Genomic DNA, 11,239 nt, shown 5'->3' on the forward strand with positions numbered 1-11,239 from the left:
TTCCTTTATATATAATATCATTTTGTAAATTCTATATGCAATAATTATTTTTTTTACATATCCTTACTTAATTATTCTATCTCCAAATGTTAATGAGAAATAAATAAGTGGATAGAAAGAGAAGAAAGAGATAATTTTAAAATTATAGTACAAATAATTAACAAATTTAATTCAATAACTATTTTTGGTAAGGGATGTGAATTAGTTGAAAGAATATTATAATTGGGGACAAAGGGAGTATAAGAAAAAAACACGTCACACTAACTAACTAAGAACGTTAGTTAATCACATTTAATTGCATTAATTTTAATTAAAAATAAATTTTTTCCAACTTACTTTTTTATGAAATTTGGTATAAGAAAAAAAAAGAGTAATTGAATCTAACAACTAAATGAAAGGCATTTTAGAAATAATAACATTAAATAAGGTAAATTTAAAATTTTCTTATATTTGAGAACAAGAAAAATATATATATATTTTCTTATATTTAACAAGAAAGGGAGTACTATACTACGATAAACATGTTTTTTTACCATTATTTATATTGAGTCATCCACTTGTTAATTTATTAATAATATTAAATGTGTGTAATAAATGAATATTTAATACTTAAAACCTGAAATAATAAATATTTCAAATACTTAAGGTATGTATTAAATATTTTATATTTACTTATAATTAATTTTTTCTTTATTGGAGGCAATTTTTTTATATATATTATGGAGTTTTGTTCAACATTAATTATTTTTCCTTTTCATTCTTTTTTCAAGTATTGAAGCACATATAAGCCCAATTCTCGATGCTTGATTATCACACGCGTCAGGAAAACCAACCATCAAGACCCAAAATGACATCTCTAAACTTAGACCATATGATGGAATGAAAACGCCTTGTTTTCTCAATGCGCCTAAGATGAGTGCGTGCAAATATCCCTTAGTCACACTTACATCTATTTAATCGCACATTCAAACTCAACACTACACACAAATATCAGACTCTTTGATTTTATAGTATTTGTTTTTCTTTTTCAGTGTTTTTTTTCCTTTGTTTCACTTTTCGAATTTTGTCATGGAGTTCGAATATCGTGATGGTCAAATCCAAAGGATACCATCACCTTTGCGGCACCCTCTTCCTTCCAACACCTAGGTCTCCAATCGCCCATTACAAGGTAATACTTTTCTAGTCTTTATGTTCCTTTCATCAATAGACCTTTTTTTTTTTGTTTAAAATACAAAACTTTTGTCACCAATTCATTCTATTAACAATCCAATTTCTAGGGTGTGACTTTGTATCAAGTGGCTTTCCCATAAATGTTTCAGTGCCTAGAGTTTTTCTAATGGCCATGCCGATTAATGTCAATGAAGTGTTCCAATGAGAGTTGGAGAAAGAGAAAATATGGCGAGAGCTAGAGAAGGAAGGAATCAGGAGAGAAATCATTGCTCGCGAGATGGCATTTGCACAACGACGAGAACTGGAAGATGAAGTGAGAAAAGAACTAGAATTGGAGAGAACATTTAGAATCTCGATGCAAAGATCAGATGGGATCACATTTCGAGAACCAATTTCAGTGTCTTTTAATCACAGTATGGGTCCATTGAATAATATTACCATGTCTGGAGGGCTACCATTCCATTTACTGTCACAAGCTTCTAAGCAAATTAACAAGGATAAAGTGATTATACTAGTTAGTGTATAGTCTTATACTTAATTTATCCTTCATTTTTGTCTTTATCATTGTTTTCAATTTTGATTTTCTTTTCTTACTTCTTCTTTAGTGTTATTTGGATTGTGAAAAGGTTTTGCTCTTTTCTTTCCAGACTAAAAAAATGTCACCTTATTTGAGAATGTCTCTTGAATATATATATATATATATATATTTTTTTTTATCTTGAAGCCTTTATTTGGCTAGTGAGCATAAATGATTTTGTTTATTCCATTGCAGAATAAGCCAGATGATCATTGTGGTGAAAAGCGCAAAGCAATGACACTTGCAATTGATGACAATGAGAGTCTACAGAAGAAATCCAAGAAGGAGTGGAGTTGCGAGTTGTGTCAAATTTCTGCAACAAGTTTGAAAGGCTTGAATGATATTCAAGGGAAAAAACATAAGGCTAACAAAGAATCCACTAGAACTCAAAAAATAGGTAAGAGAAAGAAAACAACTTTATCATTGAAGAAAAGTAAACATTGTGTGAAATGTACTAAAGTCATTATTATTATGAATGCAGGGCTGGATTCAAGACCAGAAAGTGAAACACTTCATCCTTGTTTAACACCCGTGGACACATGCAAACTGGAATCTAAAGTAAAGGGCCAGGTTGTCCAAACGAGCAAAGGTTTAGGTGATTTGGACGATCAAAATGAAACAACTACTAGTAAACAAGCACAGGAAACAAGCGCACTGTCAAAAGGGAAGAAATTTGAATTTTGGTGTGAGCTTTGTCAAGTTCAAACTCAATCAGAAATTGTCATGCAAAGTCATAAGAATGGAAAAAAACACTTGACAAATATGAAGAAATTTAACCACAACAATGATAGTGTTGCAAATCCTGAATGATAATACAACCCATGTTATATGTTGTGTCGTGTGTAGATTAATTCATAAATGTTTATTTCTTTCATCTATTAGTGTGTTATTTTTGTTATGCTTTAAGAGTTATCATTACAGAACGTTATATGAGGAACCCATTTAACCTGGTGTGAAAAAAGCTTGATGGATTGCATCTTTATTTAAATGTACATCCCTGAAATTCAAGAGATAAATTAAAGAAAAATAAATATTATTTTGAAAATAAAAGCAGTTCTAAATTCTCCCAAGAAACATAACTAAATGGTTTGGCTCTATTATCCTTTGCACATGCTCATTTATAAATTGTAAAACATATTAGGATGTTTATTTTTCTATTGAACATCAATGCTACGCGAGTGATAAATTCATGTTAAACATCTATTTGAGGCTTGGAAATAAAAAATCAAACACACTTAATCTCATAGGAAAAGATCATAAAAATTGAAGTCTGTAAATTATTTCTGTTTTATTTTACTTAAAAGTTATTTTTGAATTAAAAATAAAAAATAGTTTTAAAGAAAAATTACAGACTGGTTATTACTTTTCATTCTTTTAGCTCGAAAAATCCTTTTAATTAAAAATTGCCCGATAATTTTTTTTAAAAATGGTTTTACATAAAACTAATTATTTGATTTAATGAAAAGTATATTTATAAAATAAAAAATATTGTATGAATTATTTAATTTTACATAAAATTTAGTAGTAATAAAAAATTAATTTATATAAAATTACTTTGATAAAAACATTAGTTTAATAATATTCAAATAATAAAAATTTCAAAAGTTAATTTGTAAATGAAATTGAAATTCGAAGTTTATAAACAAACTTTTTTTCTAGGAGATTGGTTATTTTTCATGTTACTGAGCAAATTTATAAATATAAAATCATTGAAAATTTTAGAGAGCACTGTTTTATTAAAAAGAAAAAGGGAAAAAAAGTAATAAGCTCCTTAAAAAGATTGTAAAATCCACACAGCAACACTCCGAGATTGTCACCAAAAAGCAGCCAATTTAAGATAGAAAAGACAACTTTTTCAAGCTCTTTTTATTTTATTTCTTTATTATAAACAAAGTCCTTTTCCTTTTACGGGTTTTTGTAATTTTATCTAATTTCTCCTTAAAAAGACGGGGAAAAAATAGACCAAACATCATCTAACTGCTATATTTTTTCGAAAGTTCATTTTCTTTTCTTCTCAATTAGTTAACATGAATAAGCGAACTACAAGCCGAAAAAACTCTTTTCCTACATATTATATTTCTTGCAAAGTTAAGCTTGAACATGAATCAAGATTAACATGCATGCACTTGCTTTATAGGATGCAAAATATACTCTATGTTTGATTCGATATTTTTCTTTTAAAAACAATCATAATCACTTGATTCAAGATTTAATCACATTTAAGATTTTCATTCTTCTCAAAAGTATATTTTATGAAAATTAAATTCAGCTCATTTCTTACAAACTCAATCCAAACGTAAAAAATAAAATAAACATTAGAAATTGGGAATGTAAAGATTTCCTGGCTTAAGCAGCCCAAGTGACAAATCATGTGCTTAGAACTCTGGCCACCCAGTCCAATTTCTTATGCAACTTCTACAGAATAGACATTTCACAATTCCTTTGTCGTGGCGTGCAAACTCTCAACATGCTAACCTTAAATTCTAGTAAGGTAGATAGTATTTTTTTATATACAAAGATTTCTTCTAAATGGCTGATGAGTTAGGTTGAGACATTATACATAGAAGGCAACAATAGTTTGATGTTTGATTTATTGGCATTCACTTCACAAATGTAACACACTATTATAAACGTCCTTGACCAATTTAAATTAAAGAGGAATTTGAGTTTTGTTCTTTGAAAAAAAAACCATACTACCATTAAAGAAAAAAAAAATAAATGGATAGAAATAAAAACAAAAAAGAAAAAAATAAACTTATTTACACAAAATAAATAATATTATCAAGTTCAATGTATCGTCGGTATAATAACTGATCAAACATCTTCCATATATTAATCCTAAAATAGATATTTAAATATTTTTTAAAACTGTAAATTTATTTTCAAATTTAAATTATTTAAATAAAAAATGTGTAAAGTGAAAATTAAATATACATCCAAATTTCGTTTAAGCAAGTTATATTTAAAATTACTTTGGTACAATATAATTTTTAATTAATTTACTTATCTGTTTACTTCATATAAATATTTTCACTTCACAAATGTTATATACACTACTACAAACGTCCTTGACCAATTTAAATTAACGGGGAATTTGACTTTTGATCATTGGAAAAAAAACCATGCAACCATGAAAGAAAAAAATTTAAAAGGATAGAAATAAACAGAAAAAAATAAACTTATTAACATTAAATAAATAATATTATCAAGTTCAATGTATTGTATGTGCATCACTACTGATCAAACAACTTCCATATATTAATACTAAAATAGATTTTTTAAGATTTTCTTAAATGGTAAATTCATTTTCAAATTTAACTTATTTAAATAAAAAATGTGTAAAGTGGAAATTAAATATACATCCAAATTTCATTCAAGCAAGTTATATTTAAAATTACTTTAATACAATCTAATTTTTAATTTTACTTATCTGTTTACTTCATATAAATATTTAACTTTTTAATAATTTATTTACTATTATCTTCAACAACAATAATTAATTTATAAAAATGATTTTTTTATTAAAATAATTATATTTAATACTTTACCAATGCATTCTCATTTTTATTTCAAGAAATATTTTAAGAAAAGGTTTATCAGATATATTAAATTACTAATCATATTCTCGATATGAAACATAAGATAAAAAAACATTAAACTAATGGTGCCCTCGTTTGAAAGTCAAGATTTTAAATTTATTTTCAGATGTTATATGTCAAGATTTATATGGAATATTATGCATTCAATACATTTAACTAATTAAAAATAAAACTTCTCTAATTAATTGTATATAACAAATAATTTAAAACAAAAAAATAAAATAATTATTGTTTAAAATTGAATCAAAAAATATTTTTTTAAAAAGTATATAATTCAAACATTTTTATTGTTTAAAATTCATATTATTTGAAATAAAATAAAATATTTTTTATATTTTATTATTTAAAATAAAATAAAATTAATATGCTTTGAAGACTTTTTCCTAATTTAAATTTTATTGTTTAATGAGTCATTGAGTAGTTTTCATTATTGTAATCAGTGCATTTTATTTTTAAAAATATTTAATGTATATGTCAAATGAAAGATTTTTTTCACTATTTACATACTACTTCCTCGTTTCTTTACCTGTCTTTTAAGGTTGTTTTTATATAAATCAAGAAATATAATAATTTTTGTTTATTTTAATAAAATAGTTGTTGGATTTTATATTGTACCTCCTATTTTTTTTCACTCCATAATAAATACATGTATAAATTAATTAAATATTAAGAGAAAAGTAAAATTATAATTGATAAAAAAGTAATTAATCAATATTAAACTTTATAAATGAAAAATAAAAGAAAATATTCCAAAAATCCAACAATTAAAAAAATGGATGTAGTACAATTTATGAAGTATTCAATGTTGCAATTAATGTAATTAAGTTACCACGAAGGTAAAATAAATATATCTATAATTAATTGCATTACAATATTGCAATAATTATTTAATTGTATGTCAAATGGGAGAATTTCAATTAATGAATTAATTACAATAATTAATTGCAATATTGTCCTATGTTAAAGATAAAATACATTAATTTCAATTATATAATGCATTTACTATTTCAATAAATGTTTTTAACAAAAAAAAGTTTTTCCAATATTTTAGTCTAAATACTCTTTTCATCCCTAATTATAAAATATTTTTAAAAGATTTGTTTATTCCTTTTTATATAATATCATTTTGTAAATTCTATATGCAATAATTATTTCCTTTTTGTAAATCCTTACTTAATTATTCTATCTTCAAATATTAATAAGAAACAAACAAGTGGATAGAAAGAGAAGAAAGAAATAATTATAAAATTACAGTACAAATAATTAAAAAAAATTCAATTCAATAACCATTTTTGGTAAGGGTTGTGAATTAGTTGAAAGAATATTATAATTGGGGACGAAGAGAGTATAAGAAAAAAACACGTCACACTAACTAAATAAGAAAGTTAGTTAATCACATTTAATTACATTAATTTTAATTAAAAAGTAATTTTTTCCAACTTAATTTTCATGAAATTTGGTATAAGAAAAAGAAAGAATAATTGAAAATAATATCTCAACTAAAAGAAAGGTATTTTAGAGATAGTAACATTAAATGAAGTAAAATTAAAATTTTCTTATATATGTTTTTTGACCATTATTTGTATTGAGTCATCCACTTGTTAATTTATTAATAATATTAAATGTGTGTAATAAATGAATATTTAATGCTTAAAACATGAAATAATAAATATTTCAAATACTTTAACGTATGTATTAATACTTGATTATCACACGCGTCACCAAAATCAAGCATCATCACCACAAAATGACATCTCTAAATTTAGACCATCTGATGGAATGAAAACACCTTGTTCTCTCAATGCGCCTTAGACGCGTGCGCACAAATACCCCTTAGTCACACTCACATCTATTTAATGGCACATTCAAACTCAACACTACACACAAATATCAGACTCTTTGATCTTATAAGCACTTGTTTTTCTTTCCCAGTGTTTTTTTTTTCATTTGTTTCACTTTTCAAATTTTGTCATGGAGTTCAAATATCGTGATGGTCAAATCCAAAGGACACCATCACCATTGCGGAGCGCTCTTCCTTCCAACTCCTATGTCTCCAATCGCCCATTACATGGTAACACTTTTCTAATCTTTATGTTCCTTTCATCAATAGACCCATTTGTTTTTTTTGTTTAAATACAAAACTTTTGTCACCAATTCATTCTATTAACAATCCAATTTCCAGGGTGTGACTTTGCATCAGGTGGCTTTCCTAGCAATGTTTCAGCGCCTAGAGTTTTCCCAATGGTCATGCCGATCAATGTCAACGAAGTATTCCAACGAGAGTTGGAGAAAGAGCAAATATGGCGAGAGCTAGAGAAGGAAAAAATCAGGAGAGAAATCATTGCTCGTGAGATGGCTTTTGCACAACGACGAGAGTTGGAAGACGAAGTGAGAAAGGAAATGGAATTAGAGAGAACATCTAGAATGTCGATGCAAAGATCAGAGGGGATTGCATTTCGAGAACCAATTTCAGAGTCTATTAATCAGAGTCGGTTGAATAACATTACCATGTTTGGTGGGCTACCATTCCATTTATCGTCCCAAGCTTCTAAGCAAATTCACACGGATAATATCCTATTTGATAACAAAGAAGCTTCTAATAGCAAGGATAAAGTGATTATATTGGTTAGTGTATAGACTTATGTTTAATTTATCCTTCATTTTTGTCTTTATCATTGTTTTCAATTTTGATTTTCTTTTCCTACTTCTTCTTTAGTGTTATTTGGTCTATGAAAAGGTTTTACTCTTTTCGTTGTTGACTAAAATTAAAAAATGCCACCTTATTTGAGAATGTCTCTTGAATATATATATTTTTATTTTGAAGCCTTCACTTGGCTGGTGAGCATAAATGCTTTTGTTTATCCCATTGCAGAATAAGCCAGATGATCATTGTGGAGAAAAGCGCAAAGCAATGACACTTGCAATTGATGACAATGAGAGTCTACGGAAGAAAGCCAAGAAGGAGTGGACTTGCGAGTTGTGTCAAATTTCTACAACAAGTGAGAAAGGCTTGAATGATCATATTCAAGGGAAAAAACATAAGGCTAACAAAGAATCCACTAGAACTCAAAAAATAGGTAAGAGAAAGAAAACAACTTTATCATTGAAGAAAAGTAAACATTGTGTGAAATGTACTAAAGTCATCATTATTATGAATGCAGGGCTGGATTCAAGACCAGAAAGTGAAACACTTCATCTTTGTTTCACACCCGCGGACACATGCAATATGGAATCTGAAGAAAAGGGCCAAGTTGTCCCAAAGAGCAAAGGTTTAGGTGATTTGGACGATCAAAATGAAACAACTACTAGTAAACAAGCACAGGAAACAAGCGCACTATCAAAAGGGAAGAAATTTGATTTTTGGTGTGAGCTTTGTCAAGTTCAAACTCAATCAGAAATTGTCATGCAAAGTCATCAAAATGGAAAAAAACACTTGAGAAATATGAAGAAATTGAATCACAACAATGATGGTGTTGCAAATCTTGGATAACAATACAACTCATGTTATATGTTGTGTAGTGTGTACCTTCATAAATGTTTATTTCTTTCATTTATTAATGTGCTATTTTTTGTATGCTTTAAAAGTTATGATTATAGAGTTATATGATGAGGAACCCATTTAACCTGGTGTGAAAAAAGCCTGAGGCATTGCATCTTTATTTAAATGTACATCCCTGAAATTGAAGAGATAAATTAAAGAAGAAGAAAAAATATTATTTTGAAAATAAAAGCACTTCTAAATTCTCCCAAGAAACATAACTAAATGATTTGACTCTATTATCTTCGCACATGCTCGTTTATAAATTGCAAACATATTAGGATGTTTATTTTTCTATAGAACATCAATACTACGCGAGTGATAAATTCATGTTAAACATATATTTTAGGCTTGGAAATAAAAAAATCAAAACACTTAATCATAGGAAAAGCTCATAAAAATTGAAGTCTGTAAATTATTTATGTTTTATTTTACTTAAAAGTTATTTTTTATTGAAATAAAAAACAATAGTGGTAAAGAAAAATTAAACACTGGTTATTAATTTTCATTCTTTTAGCATGAAAGAACCTTTTAATTAAAAAATTGTCTGATATTTTTTGTTAAAAATGGTTTTATTTAGATCTAATTATTTGATTTAATAAAAAAGTATATTTATAAAATAAAAAATATTGTATAAATTATTTAATTTTACATAAAATTTAGTAATAATAAAAAAAATTAATTTATATAAAATTAGTTTAATAATATGCAAATAATAAAAATTTGAAAAGTTACTTTGTAAATGAAATCGAAATTCGAAGTTTATAACCAAACTTTTTTTCTAGGAGATTGGTTATTTTTCATGTTACTGAGAAATTTTATAAATATGAAACCATTGAAAATATTAGAGAGCATTGATTTATTCAAAAGAAAAAGGGGAAAAAAAGTAAGAAGTCCTTAAAAAGAATGTAAAATTAATCCACACAGCAAGACTCCAAGTCGTCACCAAAAAGCAGCCAATTAGATAGAAAAGACAACTTTTTCAAGCTCTTTATATTTTATTTCTTTATTATAAACAAAGTCCTTTTCCTTTTACGGGTTTCTGTGATTTGATCTAACTTCTCCTTAAAAAGACCGGGAAAATATAGACCAAACATCATCTACCTGCTATATTTTTTCGAAAGTTCATTTTCTTTTCTTCTCAATTAGTTAAAATGAATAAGCGAACTACAAGCCGAAAAAACTGTTTTCCTACATATCATATTTCTTGCAAAGTTAAGCTTGAACATGAATCAAGATTAACATGCATGCACTTGCTTTATAGGATGCAAAATATACTATAGGTTCGATTCGATATTTTTCTTTTAAAAACAATAATAATCACTTGATTTCTTAGCTATGCAACTTCTACAGAATAGACATTTAACGTACAACTCCTTTGTCGTGGCGCCCAAACTCTCAACATGCTAACCTTAAATTTCGGTAAGGTACGTAGATAGTATTTTCTTATGCATAGATTTCTTCAAAATGGGTGATGAGTTAGGTTGAGACATATTATACAATAGAAAATGCAAACGGAGAATCTTATGTTTACATAGTTTAAATAGTAAACAAAATAAATGTTCCTAAGTGAACTAATGAATATGGATAGACATCAACGAACAAAATCAACCGACCCTAAGTCCCAAACCTTCAAAACCAGCCACAAAGAACAAGAAACTAAGGCCACCATCCATCTCAAACACACAATGGAAATCCAGTTTTGTACAACTTTTTACCATGCAAAAGATAAATCAATCAAGCAACTTGTGAGGAAGATATATGATGATTTAGGGGAACAGAAATTCTCCACTTCATCTAATATATATATATATATATATATATATATATATATATATATATATTGAACATATGATTCTCTAAGGTATATTTTATCTTTACAAAGTAAAACATAAAACTAGAAATGAAGGTTAAAAATCTGTTGCATACTATCAAGGCCGAATACACTTTCCCAAAAGGGTATAGATTCAGTGTACTGTACTTTATATATAGATCAAACCCTCAAAGCCACCTGGTCTTGCCATGAAATCTTCCTCTTCCCTGCCCTATTTGATCCATCCCCAACATTTCTACAAGCAGCCGAGAGCTTGATGTCGCTGTGCTGCTCGCCAGTCGCAACTCTTTGTTTATGTATTTTTAATAAATATTTTACTAGCTATTAATTCTTTAGTTAATTTTGAGAGACCCAGGTGAAATATTATTTGATTTCACAATTTTTTTTATAACAATCTCAAACAATAATTTTTTTTATCACTATCTCTTTTATCTCTATATAATTTTTTTAAAGCCATGACATCAAAGGCATCACAATATAGGAAAATGACATCGTCCCAACAAGCTTAAAAGATTCATTTA

General features: G+C 27.0%; 2 protein-coding genes across 2 annotated transcripts; both read left to right on the forward strand.

Annotated features, from left to right (window-relative positions):
- The first annotated feature begins 1,087 nt into the window (after positions 1-1,087).
- Positions 1,088-9,076, forward strand: LOC114391619. The gene is made up of 7 exons (XM_028352603.1): positions 1,088-1,168; positions 1,379-1,684; positions 1,931-2,144; positions 2,229-2,537; positions 7,529-7,971; positions 8,219-8,423; positions 8,508-9,076. Exons 1-7 carry the CDS (start codon positions 1,088-1,090, stop codon positions 8,834-8,836), a joined length of 1,887 nt encoding a protein of 628 aa, XP_028208404.1. The 3' UTR covers positions 8,837-9,076.
- Positions 7,291-8,018, forward strand: LOC114392050. The gene is made up of 2 exons (XM_028353087.1): positions 7,291-7,417; positions 7,529-8,018. The coding sequence occupies exons 1-2, from the start codon at positions 7,318-7,320 to the stop codon at positions 7,981-7,983; spliced, it is 555 nt and encodes a 184-aa protein (XP_028208888.1). The 5' UTR covers positions 7,291-7,317; the 3' UTR covers positions 7,984-8,018.
- Positions 9,077-11,239: the final 2,163 nt, after the last annotated feature.

This window comes from Glycine soja, chromosome 17 (genome assembly GCF_004193775.1).
Source record: "Glycine soja cultivar W05 chromosome 17, ASM419377v2, whole genome shotgun sequence".
Taxonomy (NCBI): Eukaryota; Viridiplantae; Streptophyta; class Magnoliopsida; order Fabales; family Fabaceae; genus Glycine; species Glycine soja.

Bases quoted from the DNA above. Each gene is read 5' to 3' on its own strand.
- LOC114391619 (XM_028352603.1), top strand. From the start codon at position 1,088: ATGGTCAAATCCAAAGGATACCATCACCTTTGCGGCACCCTCTTCCTT. The intron at 1,685-1,930 runs GTTAGTGTATAG...ATGATTTTGTTT, and splicing joins AGGATAAAGTGATTATACTA to ATTCCATTGCAGAATAAGCC. The intron at 7,972-8,218 runs GTTAGTGTATAG...ATCCCATTGCAG, and splicing joins AGGATAAAGTGATTATATTG to AATAAGCCAGATGATCATTG.
- LOC114392050 (XM_028353087.1), top strand. From the start codon at position 7,318: ATGGAGTTCAAATATCGTGATGGTCAAATCCAAAGGACACCATCACCA. The intron at 7,418-7,528 runs GTAACACTTTTC...TCCAATTTCCAG, and splicing joins CTCCAATCGCCCATTACATG to GGTGTGACTTTGCATCAGGT.